The sequence below is a fragment of the Acinonyx jubatus genome, chromosome C2 (assembly GCF_027475565.1).
Source record: "Acinonyx jubatus isolate Ajub_Pintada_27869175 chromosome C2, VMU_Ajub_asm_v1.0, whole genome shotgun sequence".
In the NCBI taxonomy this organism is placed as follows: domain Eukaryota; kingdom Metazoa; phylum Chordata; class Mammalia; order Carnivora; family Felidae; genus Acinonyx; species Acinonyx jubatus.
Genome location: NC_069384.1, coordinates 82,025,987 through 82,048,463, shown reverse-complemented (window position 1 = coordinate 82,048,463; position 22,477 = coordinate 82,025,987). Strand labels below are relative to the sequence as shown.

The following is a 22,477-nucleotide window of genomic DNA, read 5'->3' as shown; positions in this document are numbered from 1 at the left end:
TATCTCCACACACTGATACATTTCTTTAAATGAAATTAAGACCTTTTTTTTTTTTTTGGATCGTTTCAAACGTGCTTATTTGATAAAAAGGAACAGTGTACCTACAGTTGGACTGGGGAAGAGTGAGAAGTGCATTTGCAAAACATTCCTGAAAATAAACATCGGCAGTTTAATAGTACAGAAGACAGCAAACAAAGCAGACTATCCAAAATCCAGAAACCCTCCCATGGACCCTCCCCACTCCCCACTCCCTCCCAAAAACAAAAACATGTTACCTCAGGTAGTATATGTCTAACACCACCTGCAGTGAGGGAAGGCAGCCAGCCCCCAAGAACCACCGAGTGCCACCTCCAGCTCTGAGGTCCTGCAACGCCGGAGCACACACTCACACAAGGCACATTCAGCAACAGGATTAAATACCAGGAAGTGGGAGGTAATGTACTTTTATTGAAAATGAAAAAAAAAAAAAAGTACCATCTTCAAAGAGCATCTCACAGACACTGTACAACAGGAGGAGCATTGCGGTAACATACATGGGAACATACAGAGTCGAGTTATACAAGGCTAGCCGTCTAACAGGTCATCGGGCCTCCGACTGTTGTTTTAGCTACACACAGTGGAAATACAGAATAGAACCGATATCTGTTTCCAGAGTCCGGAGTAGTACATCAAGCTGACAGCACTTAATCGATTAAGGCTCCTGAAGCTGCAGGGAGGCTGCAGTGGAGGAGATTCTCCAGGAATAAGACCTTGCTGCTAAGGAAAGAGAATTAAAAAACAAAAAAACAAAAAACTAAAAACTCCCCAAAGAGGTAACTCTGCTTAAAATCACTGGCGCTATTGGTTCAGCAGGCTGTGATGAATGACTTCTGTTCAGGACAGAATACAAAAATCTAGGCCTCAAGGAAAAACTGGTGGGATCCTTCAGAGTCTTTTCAAGTCCTTGCAGCTAAAATCGATCTTGCCAAAAATGAAAGAAAACAAGCCACGACAAAAGAAAGCCAAACCAATCCCCCACCCTGAAGGAAGAAAAAAAAAAATTAATGAGAAACCCATCCACCCAACTACCCCGGATCCTTATAGCAAAAGGTACTGTAGATGGAAGCCAGCTCTGAATGACAGACAAAAATGGAGGCCAGACACAATTGTCCTGAGGCGGCTAATACTGAATTCCAGAACCCAGACGCTCTCTGGTTAACTGGCATTTCTCATTTTTCCTGAAAGGAAATTAATACCAGATGTCCACTAGATCCTAAGAGATCCCCACCAATCAGATTTCTGTCAAGTGTCGGCAAATAACCTGATCAAATAAATGAGATTTCAGATTCCAAGCACTATTGTATTCCACCTCTCCCCTCCCTCAGATTTTTAGGTTTATATCCATTGTTTGGGTCACCACTGCATACAGCTGGGTTGTTGGTTTACTAGCAAGAAGATTGGCTTCTTTTCCAGTATGCAATCCAAAATGTGGAACTGAGTCACTGAGTGGCAGGGTCAAAACCCCATTTTTCCTCACGTGAAGCAACTCAGTAAGATGGCGATGCAGTAAAGCATTTTCTCACACACCTCGGCACTGATGGAACAGTCTCCAAAGGAAGGCGTGAAAGGACAGCAGGTTGTAGTTTGGGGTTCCTTCCTTCCCATACCTTTACAGTGCCATCTTTCAGCACCGGGCAATAGCATTAGTACCTCCCGGAGGTGAGGAGCCGGGGGAAAGTCAAAGACATAATGAAGGCTTACATTATGTAAAACTTTCAGAGGGTGGGGGGAAAGAGGGAACAGCAGATTAAAGAATTTCCAACACACAGGGTTTAAAAAAAGAAACAAACAAAAAAAAAAAAAACAATTACATTTCAAACCATTTTGCATGGGATAAAGAAAAAAAGGTTTTTCATGAAAAATCCAACCAAAATTTAGTTTTAAAAAGTTACAAACTTATCATTTAAATGCAAACAAACTGGGAGGAAAACTCGAGATTGTCAGAATAGCTGTCTGGCTGTGGAAAGCATTCCCAGTGAATAAACATTACCTTACCTGAACTCTTGGCGAGAGATTCTGCCCAGCTTGACTCTCTCATTCTGACCGCAGAATACAGCCATCCTGAAAATTCTAAAGAACAGCTTCTGTCACTGGTTCCACTACAGAGAGACTCCCCCCAAATCCAGATCCTGACAGCACCAAGCAAGCTGCAGCTGGGGAGAGGTGGGGAGGGTGGGAAACTTACCTCTCTAGAGGCTATTCACTGCCCTTTCCCCAAAAGGCCCTGGAGCAGAGTTAGCATTCACCGAGATGTAGTGCTGCAGGAGGTAGTCTTCTCTTGCAGATCTACAGGGTGGATGCTAATTCTTTACACAAAAAAATCATAGGTCAGGCCTGGTCTTTTTAAATTGTTTGAATCCAAGGAGGTCACAACTTTAGCAAGACCTTAGCAAGTCTGGCCACTCATGTTAGGTCAGGACCATACCCATATACGTTCTGCTACTCCGTTAACACTACTGTGACCTTTGGACACTCTGCACAGAGCTCTGGTCCACCGGCATCACTGAAACCTTGGATCATCTCGATGTACAAACGTCCAGCCAGTTAAAAAACATACACACACATTAACTTCATTGTTTCATATATTCTGCATGTGGCTACCAAGGTTCAGTGAGGCCTGAGAGGAGATCAGAAATATCCCCATATTTGGGGAGTCGGTTCTTACATAGATTTCTAGAAGAACAGACTGAGCCAGTTTGAAAGTCGTGCCACATTAGAAAATGTCCAAAAATCTAAAATGGATGTTCTTCGAAAGGATTTAAATCCACAGAACAGAAGGTATGCTCATTGCTAGTACTAATTTCAAAACCAGCCTGATTCTTCAATTTCCAATTAAAAAAAAATTTTATAAGAACTGGAGCTCCAAAAAAAAAAAAAAAAAAAAAAAAGAAGTTTGCTTTGCTTATAGTTTTAAATCTTTTTATCACTTAGATAGACTACGGGTGGGACCATTGCTTTCTCAATTGTTCTAGGATGGAATCACATGAAATAACACAGGCCTTAAGTTGCTCTTCCCCAAGAGGGTAGAGAGAAGGAAAAGCGTGCAGCAGTTTTCCTATTAAAGGAAGGCTCTCAGTGTTCCCTGGCATCTAGAAGAGTTTACTAGAGTTAGCAATCCAGTACGCAGTGCCTTAAAAGAGAGATTAAGGAATATGCAGATGCTCAAGGGAGTGACTGTAGGCCCCAAACTGAACATGCATAGGTAGCTTTTTTTTCCCCAAATAAAAACTTAAAATTGCAGTAATCTATGGAATTTCTTCCCTTTCTTCCTTTCTTTTCTTTTCTTTTTTCTTTCTTTCTTTTTTTCTTTTTTTTTTTTTGTATGGGGGGGAGCCAATGAACTTCTTGCACTGGCCAAATGGAATCATGAAAGCCTGTATACTGTGCTATCCAGCTCAAGGAATTCCACAGAAGATCCAGAGCAGCCACCAGCCCTGTAGTGAAACAATGACAGAAGCTCTTCTTGGGGGAAGCTGGTCCTATGAACATGTTTGCCATTTTGGTCAATAACATAATATTCAGGTACATGGTCTCTCTTACTTAAAACTTATACAAAAGTGTGTTAGTTGGTCAATTAATATAGAAACCTAATACCAGGAAAGTAGTGTTCTCTGCTTCAGAAAAGAGATCAGAACTTTTAAAAAGGCATCAAACATTAAAAAAAAAACCAAAAACCAAAAACCAAACAAACAACAATAATGACAAAAAAAAAAAAACACAGAAAAACTGCAAATTAGTTTTACCTAATCACCATGCATCTTAGGCATATACTTACCAAAACCATGAACCTCCAGCTTACCCACACACGGAAAATGCACAGTATAAGTAGCACTACTGCTCCGATGCCTCAAGGCAAATATGCAGAGAATAGATTTAATCAAAGTCTCAAGTGTAAGGAAGCACAGCAGGTGTAAGAAACAGGTGTCCAGAGAACAGCGTGAACATCACTCTCTTACCTACCCTGCTTCAGTACACACTAGGAAAAAACCATGGCTACCACCCCGACACCTACAGCACAGTTCACACCATACACCAGAACTCAGCAGACTCCAGGTCAGACTCTAAAAACCTCAACGCTCCTCTAGTTTCTTCGGGCTCATTTGCCACGGAACCGCCAAACACGTGACAACCCTGCCTCCAGGCATTCGGTGTGACTCCAGCACTGGCTCAGCAACCTACGCCACACAACGCCGCTCTCGCCCACTCACAGCACCGTGAGACACCATCTCCCCAAACCAAGACTGTCATTTCATGTAGACACGCAGCCAAGAAGCACAGTCCTGCACAGGGCTGGAATCATTCATTTTCACCCGCCCCAGGAAAGCAAGCCAGGTCCAGCTCTCCTCTGGCAACATGGCCCCTCATCCTTCCAGCTGCTGACAAGCCACCATTCACTCCAGAATCGATTGTTCCCTTTCAACAGACCTAGAGGCAACTCTAAGGCTGCTAACTAGCCCAAAGGTGAGCACAACCCCTGCAACAGAACAAGAGTGTTAGAGCTGGCCATGGCCGGGCCCCTGGAGACTGTCAGAAAGGATGGTTAGAACTTACTGGTCCACTGAAGCCAGCCAGCTGTGTGATCATCAGGCACACGATGGAGAGGATGAGCCTGGTGCGGCAGAAGATCCACACAACCCTTCGGAGGGAAGCGGCGTCTGGCCCAACTTCATTCAGCTCTTCTTGCCACAGTCTCTCTAGTCTTAACAAGGGCACATGTCCACGTTACACATCTCCCCAGGTGAACAGACACTCCCTAGATTCCCTCCTGCCATTGTTTTTTGCCTCCAGGCTTTGACACCACTCACACGAGCCTCTCCTTTAAACTGTGTACACGGACTTCACCTTCTGGGAAAAAAATACCCTTCCTGGGTAACTACATATTTACCCTGTATAGGGAGCCCCTCATGACATAGAAAATAATGAGAACAAAAGTCCTTCCTTCCCCCCAGAAAATTATCCCTGAACAGAATTCGCTCATGGCTAAGAGCTCCTTCCTCAAGTGTCCCCAACCCTTTCTGAAGAGTCCTGTAGTCAAATGTAAAGTTGTAAGCTAGATTTTAATCATGATAATCAGCTACTACAAAAATGTATTCTGTCACAAGGCAGCAACATAATTTCCCTGTCAACTCAGGAAGAGAAGCGGGGCTGAGAGAGAGAGAGAAAGCCCGTGGTTAAAACAGGATTAAAGGTGAAATAGGAGATAAAGCAGAAGAGCAAAGAGAAAGTCATCCCCAGGCTACCCTCCCTCCAGAGGACAGCTCAGATCCTAAATGAACACAGAGCTGAGGGCGTCACACTGCCGGACCCACCCTCCTAGCTCAGGCCCTATGTACCCAGTATGTGGGAGACCAGGGTGGACCAGAGACGCCTACCTTCTGCAGTTCACATCGGAAGACTCGTGTTTGGACAAAGACCACACGTCCTCCATTGAGAGCTCTCCCTTCCTGTGGGCCACACGGGCCAGAGGAGAAAGCCAAGAAAAAGTCATGCAGGAGAAGAGCCCAGCATTGTCCACTGGGTGCTGGTGTCTAAGGAGAGAAAACCCAAAGCACAAGATTGTCAGTGCACACAGACAGGCTAGCCAGCATTTATAATACGCTGTTTAGCAAACGGTTCCTGACTATAAATGGGTCTTCCCAAATGGTCTGATCTTAGCCCGAATTTTCAAAAATGCTTTTGGTGCTTCACAGACAAGTCATTAACTGGCAGAGCCTCTTACTTGGAAGTGGTCCGGATGGGCTTCAGAACACTTAAGCTGTGATGGTACTTTCCCTTGGGATGTTCCTCATCCAGGATTCTGAGCTGAGAATGCATGGAGGCATCCAGGGAAAGACCCTCAGCTCGGGCTGCTGTTTCCAAGGCATCTTGGCATTCCAACTGTTTTAACAGATAGAGAAGGCAGGGGCACAGTTAATGAACATTACAAAAACAGAGGGGCAAATCTACCTGACATAGTAGCTCAAACTGCAAACCAGATTCATCTTACCTGAGAAATCCCAAAACTCGGGGTTAAAACTAACTTGTATGATAAGAACTTGCTGAGGAACATTAAACCAGTTACATAGAACTTCCAAACTCTTGAGCACTTTTAGGTTCAGAAAAATTGAGCAAAACGTACAGAGAGTTCCCACATACCTCCTCATCTCCCCACCTCTTCCCCATCTGTTTCCTCCACTAGTAACATCCTTCCATTAGGGTGGTACATTTATTAAAATTGATGAACCAATACTGATATGTTACTATTGACTAAAATCCACCATTTACATTAAGATTCACTCTTTGTGCTATATATTCTAAAATTTATATATATTTTAAAGTGTATTGTATTTATTTTTGAGAGAGAGAGCATGAGCAGGGGAGAGGAGCAGAGAGAGAGAGGGAGAGAGAGATCCCAATCAGGCTCCATGCCCGGTGCAGAGTCTGATGCCGGGCTCGATCTCGGGGATCATGACCTGAGCCAAAACCAAGAGTCGGATGCTTAAGTGACTGAGCCATCCGGGCGCCCCTAAAACTTATATTTTTATCACCAAAATGTTTTATCTTTCATTTTCCAATGTGGACTGAGAGTCAGTTATTTCACTACTAACTGTAAATTCTGTCGCCCATTTTCTATGACAAGAACTTCACAATCATCCCCAATTAAACAGCCCTTGTCACACAGAAAAGCCAGTATGTACACGTGTCTCCCCCCTTTCTCCTTTATCAGCAGCAGGGAGAGCAGAATAGGGGCTCTCACCTGGCTGCACAGCTAAGAGCTCCAATACCCAGATATCTGCAGCATGAAGCTGAGGGTCCCATGGGTTGAAATACAAAGTTAACCAACCATATTTACCACAAAGCTTTTATAAATACCACTTAATCACATTAACAGAAATGCATGTAATTCAAAGTCTGACTGAGGCAGAAGACGGTGGGCCAAGAATTTGAACACCTGTATCCTTGTCTAGTCTAAAAGTAATTAAAAGTTGACACGTTCCTGTTGCAGAAGAGGTGTTATTTTCCTCAGATATGGATTATAAGCACATCATCCTTTTCTCACACTGTCACAAATATTTCCAGCAATGGTTATGAAACAGCAAGAAAGAATAGATCCCCAAATCAAGAAAAGTTAAGTAGCGCAGCACCTAACACACCATCTTACACAAAGCAGAGTCTCCATTTTTATGCACCACTTCTTTTCCACACAGAACAGAGGCCACTCAAATGTTGGCGGAAATGAATTCATGCATGGAGGTTACCTGGATGCCTAGGTGGCTCTCTCCTCAAATACAATAGCTTTAGTTCACAACACAGTTATGCATCTTCAGATAAGATAAGGTACTGCTTAGTATTGGGAAAGTACACAGCCTTCCCAACTGGGAAACACATTTTTTCCCTTTTGATAAAGGCAAGGTAGACCAGTTTCAAGAACATAACAACATTAACATGATAAATGAATCAATACCAAGAAACGAATTAACTTAAAAAAAATTTTTTTTTAATGTTTATTTTTTAAGAATGAGAAAGGCAGAGCGTGAATGGGGGAGAGGCAGAGAGAGAGGGAGACACAGAATCCAAAGTAGGCTCCAGGCTCTGAGCTGTAAGCACAGAGCCCGATGAGGAGCTCGAACTCACAGAACATGAGATCATGACCTGAGCCGAAGTCAGATGCCTAACCGATTGAGCTACCCACGTGCCACAGAATTAACTCTTTTATAAAGTATTTAGGTATTAGGTGAACACTTATTTTGTGGTTACACAAAACTAAGTACAACAAAGGTACGTTTTTTGTTTTTTTGTTTTTTTTTTTTAACTTTTAGGCTGCCTATAACCACAACAAGAAGAAAGCCATTGGGTTGAGAAAGGAGAAAGATATACTAAAAATACAAACACACCTACTATAAGGAAGTAGAAACTGGGAATACGTACAGAATAGGTATAGAATGTTGTGAGGACCAGCCTTGGATATCCAAAGCTTCAGAAGAAGATAAAAACTAAAATAATACCACTTCAAGTGCACACTGGATATTTGCCAAAATGGACTACATGCTGGGCCCTAAAGCAAACCTCAACAAATTTCAAAAGACTGACATCACATGGTGTATATAAATTGACCACTTTGGAATTCAGTTCAAATTCAGTAACAAAGAACACAAGAGAATCTCCAAATATTTAGAAATCATGCAACACACACTTCTTTTTTTTTATGTTTATTTATTTATTTTGAGAGAGAGAGAGAGCTGGAAAGAGAGACAGAGAGCAAGCAGGAGAAAGGCAGAGAGAGAGGGAAAGAATCCCAAGCAGGCTCCACACTGTCAGCATGGCAACCAATGCAGGGCTTGAACCCACAAATTGTGAGATCATGACCTAAGCCGAAACCAAGAGTTGGACACTTAACCAACTGAGCCACCCAGGCACCCCAACACACTTCTATGAGTTAATATATATATGAGTTAAATATATAATATATATATGAGTTAAATATATAAAATGGAAATTAGTAAATATTCTGAACAAAACGCTAAGAAATTATAGCACTTCCAAATTTGTGGGATGGGGCTATCGCAGAACTTGGAATAAAACTGTGAATGTTTTAAAATCATACATTAGAGGGGCACCTGGGTGGCTCAGTCTGTTAAGCATTTGACTTCGGCTCAGGTCACAATCTCGCGGCTCGTGAGTCTCAGCCCCGCATCAGGCTCTGTGCTGACAGCATGGAGCCTGGAGCCTGCTTCAGATTCTGTGTGTCCCTTTCTCTCTGTTCCTCCCTGCTCGGACCCTGTCTGTCTGTCTGTCTCTCAAAACTAAATAAACATTAAACAAATTTTTTGGGGGGTGCCTGGGTGGCTCAGTCGGTTGAGTGTCCGACTTCAGCTCAGGTCATGATCTCAGAGTTTGTGAGTTCGAGCCCCACTTTGGGCTCTGTGCTGACAGCTCAGAGCCTGGAGCCTCCTTCAGATTCTGTCTCCTTCTCTTTCTGCCCCTCCCCACTTGTGCTCTGTCTCTCAAAAATAAATAAATGTAATAAAAAATCTAAAAAAAATTTTTTTTATCATGTATTAGAAAAGAAGAAAAAGTGAAAACTTGGGGGAAGAAATTTTATTATTTCTGTGACATCCTTTTTAAAATCATAATTAGAATTATGACTGAACCAGGACATATCAGATTTTTAGGAATTGTGTACAATTTCTGGAATAACATAAAGAAAGTTGAGCATCACTTCTTATTTGACAATGCTTCCCATGAAATTTAACAAACAAATTAAGCCTAATTAGTTCAATGTCTTCCCTTCACAAGTACAGAGAATACATCTTTTGAGATGTTTCTAGGGACCCTCTGAAAAATCCCAAAGTTAGTTCAAAGTGAACAAGACTTTATTAGAATTAGATTTGGGGTGGAGCACCTGGGTGGCTCACTCAGTTAAGCATCCAACTTCAGCTCAGGTCATGGTCTCACGGTTCATGGGTTTGAACCCCACATCAGACTCTGTGCCTCCTGCTCTCTCTGCCCCTCTCCTGCTTGTACTCTGTCTCTCTCTGTCTCTCAAAAACAAATAAACATTAAAAAAAAAAAACAATTAAAAAGAAGAATTTGATTTGGCGGAAGTTTGTCAAAAATATCAAAAGGCTTAAAACACTTGATTAGATTACAGCCACCATGAAACAATACTTAGTTACCCATTTTGCCAAAGTGACAATTAAAGACTTCAAAAGCTAATACAGAAAGCTACAGAGTTGTAAAAAACTTACCTCTTTTAATAGAGAAGACCCAGTTTTCTAAAATAAAGGTAACATAAGGTGCAATAAATTATTTTCATAAACCATAGAATCTTTGTTTTCTAGGCAGATTACTTAAAAGGTAAAGAAAAACCTTTCACAGTCTCATCTAGAACAGACCAATAGTTCAAGAAAACTTTGTCCTTTTAGCAGATGAAATAACATTTTTTCAGTTTTACAGAAGTATATTATTGATATTTAAATTCATTTTTCCTTAAGCCAATTAAATAGAACTCTTTTACATAGTAATTTTGGCAATGCCCTCTGGAGGTAGAAAAACACCACATATGTAATATATGTCCATACACCTACATAACATGCAGACACAGAGACCCTGTAGCTTTCATTCCAAAACTCTAGCTGTGAATCAGGTATTTCTCACACGGCCAAAGCTTTTTTTTCTTCTTCTTTTTTTTAATGTTTATTTATTTTTGAGAGAGAGAAAGAGAGAGAGAGAGAGAGTACGCATGAGCACAAGCTGGGGAGGGGCAGAGAGAGAAGGGTACAGAGGATCCGAAGTGGGCTCCACGCTGTCAGCAGAACCCAGTGTGGAGCTCAAACTCATGAACCGCGAGATCATGACCTGACCCGAGATCGGATGCTTAATCGACTGAGCCATCAGGCGCTCCATGGCCAAAGCTTTCTGAGGCAAGGGAGCTTCTATAGCAGTCGGTATTTTGAAAAGCCTCTTTTCCCCTATTTAAAAAAATTTTTTTTAATGTTTATTTATTTTTGAGAGAGAGAGAGAGAGAGAGAGAGAGAGGCAGATCGCAAGCAGGAGAGGGGCAGGGAGAGAGGGAGACACAGAACCTGAAAGCAGGTTCCAGCCTCTGAGCTGTCAGCACAGAGCCTGACATTGGGCTCAAACCCATGATCCATGAGATCACGACCTGAGCCGAAGTCAGACACTCAAAAGACTGAGCCACCCAGGCGCCCCTCTTTTTCCCTATTTTTAAATTCACTCTCTGTGGGCAGTGTTTTGGTTATCTCCTGGGGTGTTTACATTTCAAAGACATGATAAAATTTACAACGTTAAGGGGCAGAGAGAGTACAAGTTTTCTCTTAGGAGTTTTTTGAGTAATTGCTATTTGGAACTTTCCTCTGTATTAAGGGTTGGACAGCCTTGGGCATTTTGTCTATTTCACTGCCAATCACCATAATATTCTCCCCTTCATTCTCTTCACTTTCCAGCAATTACAACTCTTAGATCCATTTTTTTTTTTTTTTTTTTTAAAGAAGGCTCCATGCCCAACATGGGCCTTGAACTCAAGACTCTGGGATCAAGAGGACCCTGGGATCAAGAGTAAGATGCTCTACCGACTGAGCCACCTCTTAGAGTCCTAATCAGGCTTTGTCACAAGTGCTCAGACCTCAATCCACAGAAGCCCACACCCTCCTAGCTTTGCAAAATGGCAAAATGGCAAAATGGAGACTAAGGTCTCCAACTTATTATCCTGCTCTCCCACGTAGTCTGCCAGTCCCAAAACTGAATAGTGGACAACTGCATGTCCTTCTCTAACTTCAGCCCTTACCCAACTTTCTGATCCAAGCTTCAGCCTCTAGTTAGTTGGGCATCAGTGGCCAGCAGAGCTGCCCAGACTAGAGGCCAGGTCACAATGAATGCTCACTGGGCAGAGTGAGCACAGTGTGCTATGTGTAGTTTCTCAAATGTGTATCAGGCCTGCTGGCATTTTCAGGGTGTCCTAGTACTCACATGGTGGTCCACAAGCATCTAATATACAGGCCACCACTCCCCACATCAATGTAGATAGCCAACCAGGGATTTCCCCCAAGAAGGATGCCTCTTTCCCAAGGCCATTTCTTTGGTCTCCTGACTGGCTTGCCAACAGTTGGTTTGTAAACTGGCCCCCATACATGCAGGGCAAGGAGAGGGCAAGGAGAGACCAAGGAAAGAGGCAAACCACCTCAGATTGGTAGGTGGCAGGTTTGATAAGCAAGGGAATTTACATATGAGACTTTTCTTGAGTGACAAGATGAGTACATCTCCACACCCACCTGCCAGAGTCTTAAAAGTTTATATAGAAGCCCTAACCAGGTTCAGTCATGTATACAGTCCAGATGGTCTCAACAACACATTATTATCTCAAGGCTGTGTTCCTCAGGAAGCTTCTGGGAGAGGGGAAGGCAAGTGGAAGCCACATTCCAAGGATGGGGGAGGGAGTGAGGAGCTTCCAATTGTAAGGGTCCAGTTCACAGGTCAACTGGCACTTGCATCCTCTTGATGAACCTTCTTCCCCCACTACTATTAGCTTTAGTAATTTCAGTTTTATTTTGTTGACCTAAAGCTGCCTCTATCCCACCTACCCCGGGACTTTAGCAAGAAATAGAAGAAGCTAGAGTAATTGTCCTTGTTTATAGCCAGATCTCATGACTAGCATTTATCTGTAAAGGCAAACCGCTTACTTACTCGAAGATGACAGGAATATCTGGGCAAATTAATTTATAACAAGTCAACACAGCATTCCTATGTGCCAAGCATTGTTTCAAATACTTTTTAGGTATTAACTCATTTAAATCCTCATAACAACCCTATGAGGTAGGTACTATTATTTCTCCTATTTTATAGCTGAGGAAAGGGAGGCACTTAGATGTTGAGTGGCAGCAGGGATTTGAGTCCAGGCTCCAGAGTTGAGGCTCTTAATCACTATGCTATGATGCTTTCAAACAAACAAACAAACAAACAAAAAAAGCAAATAAACTATCACTGTACAAGATGACCTCAAATGTACCCTCATAAACAGCTCTCCTCTTTCCCCAGGGTGAGTATCAGATTAAAATAAACTATGACTCTCTAACTCTGACTCTCTCAACTAACCTCATGATAAGCAAATGGTAGTTTCAAAGTCAAAGTCACAAGTACATGATTAGAATACTAGAATGCAAAAAAACTATCTTATTTAATTGCAAAAATAAAAAATGTGCTTCCTCATTATTTTTAAACCAAAGATGAACAGATGTTAAACACAGACACATTATAGACTTATACTGAAACAAAATAAAATTGTCTTTACACCACCCTGTCAGTAACCACACAGATGTCTCATCCTTCCAACTATTTGATTGTAGGCCTAACTTCTCCTCTCTAGCCTTCCTAAAAAGCTTACCTGGCCAAACAGGCCAGGAATAAAAGAGTATGTCTGTTTAAAGATAAAAATAAACTTATCCCACCACATTAACATTCTGTAAAGTGAGTTATCGACATTCTAAGTTTGCATGGATTAAAGATGGAAATGAACCAAGAGAAAAGACTTAAAATATTCAAACTATAAGTGTTTGCTGTATGAAAGCATAAATAACAGGGTAGAGAAACATGATTCAGTGAATGTTGTTGGGAAAAACAAATAACAGATTAAAGATGAATTCATTGAGATCCAGGTTTCATATTGTGATACTGTGATTTATAAGAAATGTATATTTGGTCACTCACATATAACCAAAATACATTTCTCGTATATATTTGGTCTTCAACCACAGTTACTGGATCATAGCTCCAAAACCCCTTAGCATTTCCTAAGTGCCAAGAGTGATGAAGGTGTCTTTTATTGTCTTAATGAAAGTGACTTTTGGACCTCATCCAAAGCTGGGGGCTGGATGCTGGGAGGACCAACCACGTGATTAAAGTGTTGGAACTTCCAGTCTTGCCCCCTACCAGGGGACTGCAGGCTGAATCAGCCAATGGCCAATAACTTAGTCAATAATGACTGTGTAATGAAACCTCTGTAAAAACTCAAAAAGACTGGGTTTGGAGAGCTTCCAGGATGGTGAACACATGGAGATTTCAGGAGACTGGTGCACCTGGGGATCCATGCTCTTTCCCCACACCTCGCCCTGTGTTTCTCTTCGTGTAGCTATTCATTCATATCTCTTAACATGTCTTTTATAAACTGATAAATGTAAGTAAGTGTCTCCCTGAATTCTGTGAGCTATTCTAGTGAATTAAAAGAACTTTAACGAGGAAGTTGGTGGAACCTTCAATCTATAGCCAGTCGGGTCAAAAGTAAAGATAAACAACCTGGGGCTGGCGACTAGTGTCTAAAGTTGAGAGATGGAGGGCAGTCTTATAGGTCTGAGCCCTTACCAGGTAGAATCTGATGCTGTCTCGGGAGAGAGTCAAAATTGAGTTGAACTCTCAGACATCCTGCTGGTATCCAAGAATTTCTTGGTGTTGTGGGGTGGGGGGTGGGGTGGGGAATGCCCCCCACATTGGAAATTGGCAACTCCAACATCTAAAAGATATACCACACATTAATCCATCTGGGATTAACCCAAAAAGTTACATTAAAAAGATGAAATAAATAGAAGAAAGAGAATTAAATTGCTTACTTAGTTGAGCTATGGGAGGAAAATAGTCTCCATTTTCCCCCAAAGCCAGAAACTTATCAAAGGCAAGATGGATGAGTTTAAATATAAAAAGGAAAATGTTTGCATAATGAAATTAACAAGGGGAAGGGGAATAAAGCTAAAGAAATGACAAGGTAACTGATATTTTTGAACAGCCAGTTTTTACTGAAAAATATATGATTTTTTTAATCTATTCATTCAATAAATACTTACTGAAGGACCTACTATGTGCCAGATACTGCTCTAGGTGCTAGGGATGCAAGAGTGGACAGACCCCACATCTCTAAATCACTGCCTTCATGCAGGTTACTTTCTAGTATTCACAAAAGGTCGAAATTCAGAACAGTCTGCTAAACTGGTTCAAAAGCTTCTTTCAGCCTCTAAATGCAATGTCATCAATTGAGAAATAAATTATATTTTAAGATACAACTCTATATACCTCCCATACAAGAAGGAGGGAAGTGTTAACACAAACATACATCATCTGAATATTGAACTGGTTTTTTAAAAATCAGTCTTCCTTTTGCTCTTTGTTTTTTTTTTTAATGTTTGTTTGCTTATTGAGAGAGAGAGAGAACGCATGCAGGAGAGGGGCAGAGAGAGGGAGAAAATCCCAAGCAGGTTCCATGTTATCAGTGCAGAGCCTGACTCAGGGCTCAATCCCACAAACCATGAGATCATGACCTGAGTGGAAATCAAGAGTTGGACACTTAACCAACTGAGCCACCCAGGCGCCCCTGAACATTGAAGTGATTTTTAATATGCCACTGGCAGGTACTCAGGAGAACAAACTGGTGATATGTAACACTCTACATATTCTCTGTCTTTATAACAGTAATGTATGAAGGAAAATTTTCAAAAGAAAAAAATAATTTCAATCCAATGGTTTATTGGGTATTAAATACCTAATACAAAATTAATGGCTAACCTACATTTGATCAATTAGATCAGTTCAGTGCTGTCCAATAGAAATATAATGCAAGTCACAAATGTAATTTAAGTTTTTCTAGTAGCTACATTAAAAGAGTAAAAAAAAACAGGTGAAATTAATTTTAATAATATATTTTACTTAATCCAATAGAAAATATTATCTTTTAAATACATCATTGATAAAATTGTAATAATGTAATGTTATTTACATTTGAATGTAATATATAACAAATATTACATTAATTATGTAATGTGAAAATATAATAATAAAAATTACTAATGAGATGTTTTAACTTTTTTTTGTACCAAGTCTTTGAAATCTAGTGTGTATTTTTTTTAATGTTTATTCATTTTGAGAGGGAGAGAGTGTGAGCAGGGGAGGGGCAGAGAAAGAGGGAGAGAAAGAGAATCCTAAGCCAGCTCCAGCTCCACTCTATCAGCACGACCATGAGATCATGACTTGAGCCACAAACAAGAATCGAACGCTTAACCGACTGAGCCACCCAGGTACCCCTACTGTGTATCTTATATATCTAGCACATCTCAATTCAGACTGCACACATTTCAAATGCTCAGTGACATGTGGCCGCAGTATTACATAGTGTATGTAGCCCCACAGTTCTCAAGAGAGGGTGATTTTGCTTGCCCAGGGGACATGTGGCAATGTTCGGAGACATATTTGGTTTTCACAACTGTTTGTCCTGTAGGTAAAGGCCAGAGATGCCGAACATCCTACAATGCAGAGAACTACCCACCCCCCCAACAAAGAATTATCTGGCCTCAATGTCAATAGTGCTAAGGTTGTCCTAGACAGCTAAACAGATTATATCATTAGTATTTGACGTATGCTGATCTAGGGGGGAGTGTATTTTATGACGCCTATTTGTTTTTTATGTTACAGTATTTTAAATCCTTTTTAGAAGTAACTTTTTACAGTTTCTCCTGAGATAAGAGCGCCCATTTTTCCTTATTTCTCTTGACAGGCACTGCAGACAGAAAGGCTTTCCATGGCCAGATGACTCGGCCAGAGAAAGGCCTCTGCAGCAGTCGATTCATTCCAAAGGGAAAAATACTGCTTGATCCAGGAGTTGAGAAAACATTAAACAAGGAAATACTACTGACATTTATATCTTCCTGAGGATTATGTAGCTACAAGATACTGAGCATTTTTTGTCCTACCAAGGCAACGGTGATGGGCACAGTGGGGGGTATTGGGGAGCTAAAAGGGGTCAATGAAATCCAGGTTCTGCTATGGTTCAAATAAGGGTCAGGGAAACACACAGTCATATTCATGTCCATCTGGTGAGGGAAACAAGGAACATTTGATCCATAAGCAAAGGGAGATAACTGCATAAGAGACTTCCCCTCCGCTGTGCACACTAACAGCATCTCAGTGGCTGTGATAATTAGCACACCTATCGCACAGCATGGCCACCGCATAACTAGTTTGTCCCATCTCATTTTAACAGGCTGCCAGAGCGGAATGTCTGCTGACAGGGCAACCATGGGCTGTCCCCTGCATGGAGGCCCCTGGAACAAGATACTAGGGGCCAGAAATCATTCCCCAGGCTGAACAATCCCTTCCTGACAGCAGGACAACAGCAGGGCAGCCTTCCTAAGCCTGGGGGCTGAGGATTCATCCAAGTTGTTCCTGAATGTGGGGGCGGCAGGAATCAACTGGCAGTTCAGAGGCGCCTCTCAGCTTTCAAGGGGATTAAAGGCTACAGCACTCCTGTCTGGCACACTCCACAAAGAAAGCAGTAATTGGGGGTGCCTGGGTGGCTCAGTCAGTTAAGCATCCGACTTTGGCTCAGGTCATGATCTCTAGGTTTGCAGGTTCGAACCTCTGCTGCCAGCACAGAGCCTGCTTCAGATCCTCTGTCCCCCTCTCTGCCCCTACCCTACTCTCTCTTTCAAAAATAAATAAATAAACTTAAAAAAAAGGCAGTATTTGGGGAACAATCAGAATAGACTGGCCTCAGACGCTACAGCATATTCTCCCTCTCTTCTCCTTAATTCACAAGATCTTAATTCACAAACACAGAATGGGTAGCCTCTTATAAACTTTTCTGGCCCAAGTAAAAGTTTTTCTGAGATGTCCCTCCCCTGAAACTGCCTTTATGACAAACATCTAGATGGATAAACTTTTTAAGGGGAACTCTTGCATGATCAGACACAGGTTTCAAGAGACTCAAAATATTAAAAATTAAATCAAAAAGAAATTAAAATGTGTTTTTAAATCAGAGAAGAAATAAAAAAGTTGATGCCCTCCCAAGACCAGCTGACTTTAGGCATTCCCATCCTCCCTACCTGCAACAAGTTAAAGAAAACTACAAAGGACATTTCCTCTCCTAATTTTCATCCCATCCTTACTGCAATAGGTTAGGAACATGATCCTGACCATCTCAAGCTCTTCCCTTAAGAACTTAGTCCAATAGTGGCCACTTCAGTCAAGAGGGATAGCAAAATTCTAGAAGGCAGCCTTCATGGATTCATCCATAAAACCAATGGATATAACTTAACACCAATACCATGGCAAATAGGTATTTTTCTGCAGTTCATAATCTAGCATTACCCAATAATTGGCAGGAATTTGAGAGTTTTTAGCTGCTTCATATAAAGCTAAATTCCAAGGAACTTATTCAAAGTTTCTATTACACTGGGGAGTGAGATTAACTTTGTTATTATAATGATAAGGTTTCAAAGGATTAAACTGAAAATGAATCAGAAGGGGAGAAAAAGACTTACAGGAAACACTTAGAGCCCCACTGGTGGAGGGGATAGAAGAAACTTTATTCCATGAGATCCAGAGCAGAGATTCTCTGTGCTGGCTACATTACGATCACCAGGGCAAATTTACAACAACATGGATGCTGGAACCCTAATCCAGAGAGTGGTTTAATCAGTCTGGTTTAGGGCCCTTCATAGGTATGGTTTTTAACATTCTTCAAGTGATTTTCATATGCAGTCCAGACTGAGATTTAGATTTAGATAGAATATTGATATTTTGCATTTGACAAAAGCTCTTTAAGACTGTCAGGCTTTAGCTTTAGGAAAAAAAAAAAAAATCTGGGCACCTAGGTGGCTCAGTCAGTTAAGCATCTGACTCTTGATTTTGGCTTAGGTCATGATCTCACAGTTTGTGGGATCGAGCCCTATGTAGGGCTCTGTGTTGACAGCATGGGGCCTGCTTGGGATTCTTTCTCTCCCTCTCCCTCTGCCCTTCTCCCCCCCCCCCCCCACACACACACACTTTCTCTTTCAAATAAATAAATAAATGTTTTGGGGTTTTTTTTTATCCAAAGTATAATTCACAAATAAAACTTCCTCCAGGGCACCTGGGTGGCTCAGTCAGTTAAGTGTCTGACTTCGGCTCAGGTCATGATCTCACTGTTCATGAGTTTGAGCCCCGCTTCGGGCTCTGTGCTGACAGCTCAGAGCCTGGAGCCTGCTTCAGATTCTGTGTCTCCTTCTCTCTTGTCTGTCTCCCTCTCTCAAAAATAAACATAAAAAACAAAAACAAAAATCTTCATTCAGCACCTTGTACCATACATAGACCCATGTTAAATGCTTAGTATAAGATGTTAGTATATGACGTTAGGGTTCTGTCATGTGACCCCTGTGCTGCAGAGCCCCTACAACTGCTGACAGTGGTGAGAAGCAAGAAGTGAAGATTGGGGCAGTCTGGCTAGCTTTCTACTGTGAGAATACAACATTTAAGAAAACCAAGATATAACACTATATCTGCTTTGGTAAACACAAGTTTTCATCTGATACCTAATAACAGAGTGAAGTTGATTCCTTGAAAAGCTAATTTACACAATAATCTTAAATAATTAAAACATATGTAAGATCTAATTACCTAAATAGGTTAACTCCCTAAAGGGAGGATAAGAAGGGAAGGGACAGACAAGCTTAATTCTGCTAATTAGTGAATTTCAGTGCACCAAATTAACTTCACATTAATCTGTAATTTTGATATTGACCAATTCGATCATTGACAAAGACCTCTGAAGGCCCAGTTTCCTGTTCCTGGCATTGACCTGTTTATTTCTGATTAAAAGAAAGCGGAAGAATGGCGAGACATTAAAGAAACCATTAGCAGGAGGCTACCTGAAAGCAGAACCAAGATTTCATCAAAAAAGTTTTCATTAACCATTTGTAACATCCAGATCATACATCTTAACCAAATAAAGGCTTAGGTATTTAAAACTGCTTAGAATACAGGAAGCTGGTTTCAATACTCTTCTTCCCTTTTGACAGAAGCCTCCTTCAGCTCCAGCCAACAGGCTATATTTATTTCCCTGAAGCAGCATTTCCTAGGAAAGAAGCAGCAGCCTCACTGCAGACAGCGTAAAAGAGCTCATGATCACGGCAGCAGGCCAACCTCAGGAGACCCATGGCCCTGTAGATTCATTTCACCATGCAAGAAAGCCACTGGGCTCTGCACCAATAGGAGTGCTGTTGTCATCTCCAGCAGAGGACTCTGGGCTGCTATTGGAAACCAACACCTGGCACCAAGCCAGATAACCGTATCACACCCATACTGAGCTTTATAAAGCTTTATGGATGCCGACAGGGAAAAGAAAAGGAAAAAAAAAAAAAAAAGCAGGTGTTCTTACTCATCCTATCACTGTCCAGAAAATCTGCTGAGTCACTGAGTACCAATCAAGAGAAAAATAATGCAGAGTCTGCAAATACTAATCTCCTTCATCCCGCTCTCCTTCCAAAAAGCAAGTAGACTCACAGGTAATATTCCTGACTCTGAAAACACAAGGGCATAGACAAATTCACACACCCTTAGTCCATACAGAAAAGTTTTCAGAGTCAAATATCTGAAAATATAATGTACTAGACAAAGCTATTTTTTTACTTAAAAAAATTTTTTTTTAATGTTTACTTATTTTTGAGAGAGAGAGAGACAAAGCGTGAGTGGAGGGAAGGGCAGAGAGAGAGAGGGAGACACAGAATCTGAAGCAGGCTCCAGCCTCTGAGCTGTCAGCACAGAGCCCCACAAAGGGCTCGAACTCATGAACCATGAGATCGTGACCTGAGCCACCCAGGCACCCCAGAACGTGACCTTTTCAAAACACTTGACAGTTATGCATTCATTTTAACATATATAAAAAAACAGACAGCATAAAGTTATGATTTTATTTATTTATTGCTTAGGTCAAGGCTGAGCAAAAATAAAAAATCCAGATTAAAAGAAATACTTCAAGTAAGAAAAAAGTTCAGAGGGCACAAGGATAAGATAAAAATCATGAAAACAGTACTCAAATTTAAAAGTCTGGGAAACATGAAAGGATAGTGAAAATAAAGTTTATGTGGACTCTTGACATTTTATAAAAGTAGTAACAGCCTTCCTGTTTCTTCAAGATAAGACTCGATCACATGAAGGAAACCTGCTGTCTGGCTCCTGACTTAATAAGTTAGGGGACAAAGGGCACAATAGTGATTCTATTTACAGTTCTTCTCCACCTGGAGAGGAAAAGCTGGCTGTTGCCACTGTACGTCCTAATGTCACTTCTACTGTAACCAACTGGGTGGGGATCCTGTCTCCAGAAATTTCACCAGACTACCCACATACAATAGCTTCCCAGCTTCCACCTTTTTTCTGAGCTATAAGCCATCCTTGCTCACTCCCAAGGCTTCATCTATATGGATGCACTAATGACTTCAAATTTTTCTTCTCCTACCTTACTTGCCTGTGCTCTATCTTCTGATCATTTTATCTGGATGCACTCAAATTCAACATGTTCAAAGTAAACTCATTCTCACCTGAATCTTCTTCTCTTCCTATACATCCATTAGTAGTTTTAAACTCTTACCACCAATCCCAGACCCCCCAATACTTCCTTCCCCTTCCAGAGATGCCCCTGTCTCTCCTTTCTCATCTCGCCTCACTATTATGCTTGGTTGGATGCAGACTCCTGGCTCTCTCACATAGATTGGCACAGGAGCCTCCCGACCACTCCCTATATTTTATCTCTCTCCTATGCAGGTTTTTTCTACATTGTCTCAAAACTAATCTTCCTAAGATAAAAATCAAGTCTTAAAAATCCCTTCTCAGCTCCATATCATTAGCCCTTGGGTAACACAAATGAAAACCACAATGAGATATCAGACATACCTATCAGAATGGCTAAGATAAAAATAACAACACCACCAAATACTGCCAAGTATGCAGAGAAACTGGATCACTCATATATTGCTGGTGGGAATGGAAAAGTGTATAGCCAGTCTGGAAAAGAGTATTGAAGTTCCTTATACACCGAAACATGCACTTACCATATGACCCAGCAACTGCATTCCTGGGCATTTATCCAGACAAATGAGAGCTTATTCACACAAAATCCTATATATAAATGTTCAAGGCAGCTTTATTTGTAACAACTACACACTAGAAATAACCCAAAATGCCCTTCAACAAATGAATGGTTAAACAATCTATGGTTCCTCTATAACATAGAATAGTACTCACAATGAAAAGGAAAGAACTACCTAAAACATGGAATACTACTCACAAAAAGAAAATACTGATCCACATATCAAACGAGATGGATATCAAGGAAATTATGCACAGTGAAAAAAGCCAATCTCAAAAGTTACACGCTACGTGATTCCATTTATATAGTATTCTTTTTTTTTTTTTTTTTTTTTTTTTTTTTAAGACAGAGCAAGCAGCAGGGAAGAGGGGCAGAAGGACAGAATCTCAAGAAGGCTTCAGGGTCAGTGCAGGGCCTGGCATGGGGCTCAATCCCACAATGCTGGGATCATGACCTGAGCCAAAATCAAGAGTCGGGCACTCAAACGACTGGGCCACCCAGGTGTCCCTATAGCATTCTTAAAATGACAAAATTGTCAAGGTGGAGAACAGATTAGAGGTTGCCAGAGACTGGGGGCAAGGGGAAGGGAGGTGGCTATGGCTGCAAGGGAGGTGAGAGTAGAATGAGAGATGCTTGTGATGGTGCTGTTTTGTGTTCTGACTGTGATGACGGTCACAAAAATCTACACATGTGAAAAAACTGCACAGAATATACACATGCAAATGAGTATACACAAAACCATAAAACTGGGAAGGCTTAATAAGGTGGGTGGATTGTTTTAATGTTGAGATATGGTGCTATAGTTTTGTTTTTTATGTTTATTTTATTTTTGAGAGAAAGAGAGCACAAGCAGGGTAGAAGCAAAGAGAGAGGGACACACAGAATCTGAAGCAGGCTCCAGGCGCTGAGCTGCAGGGCTCAAACCCACAAGCAGTGAGATCACGACCTGAGCCGAAGTCGGACACTTAACCAACTGAGTGACCCAGGTGCCCCTATGGTGCTATAGTTTTCTGCAAGAAGTTACCACTGGGGGAAGATGGATAAAGTGTATACAGAATTTCT

At 41.3% G+C, this 22,477-nt stretch overlaps 1 protein-coding gene across 11 annotated transcripts in view; it reads right to left on the bottom strand.

Annotated features, from left to right (window-relative positions):
• ABCC5 (ATP binding cassette subfamily C member 5) overlaps nt 1–22,477 on the bottom strand; it is an 88,414-nt gene that overhangs the window by 49,931 nt on the left and 16,006 nt on the right. For 4 of the 11 annotated variants that reach the window (XM_027061328.2, XM_015063583.3, XM_053221147.1 and 1 more), the window contains exons 3-5: nt 5,759–5,916; nt 5,412–5,567; nt 4,591–4,738 (exon numbers count right to left, since the gene is read on the bottom strand). In XM_027061328.2, coding sequence (XP_026917129.1) covers nt 4,591–4,738; nt 5,412–5,567; nt 5,759–5,916 — 462 coding nt within the window. Of the gene's footprint in view, nt 1–105; nt 148–427; nt 2,110–4,590; nt 4,739–5,411; nt 5,568–5,758; nt 5,917–22,477 lie in introns of those variants that run through there. The other 7 variants (XM_027061332.2, XM_053221150.1, XM_027061331.2 and 4 more) reach the window with 5 other exon arrangements.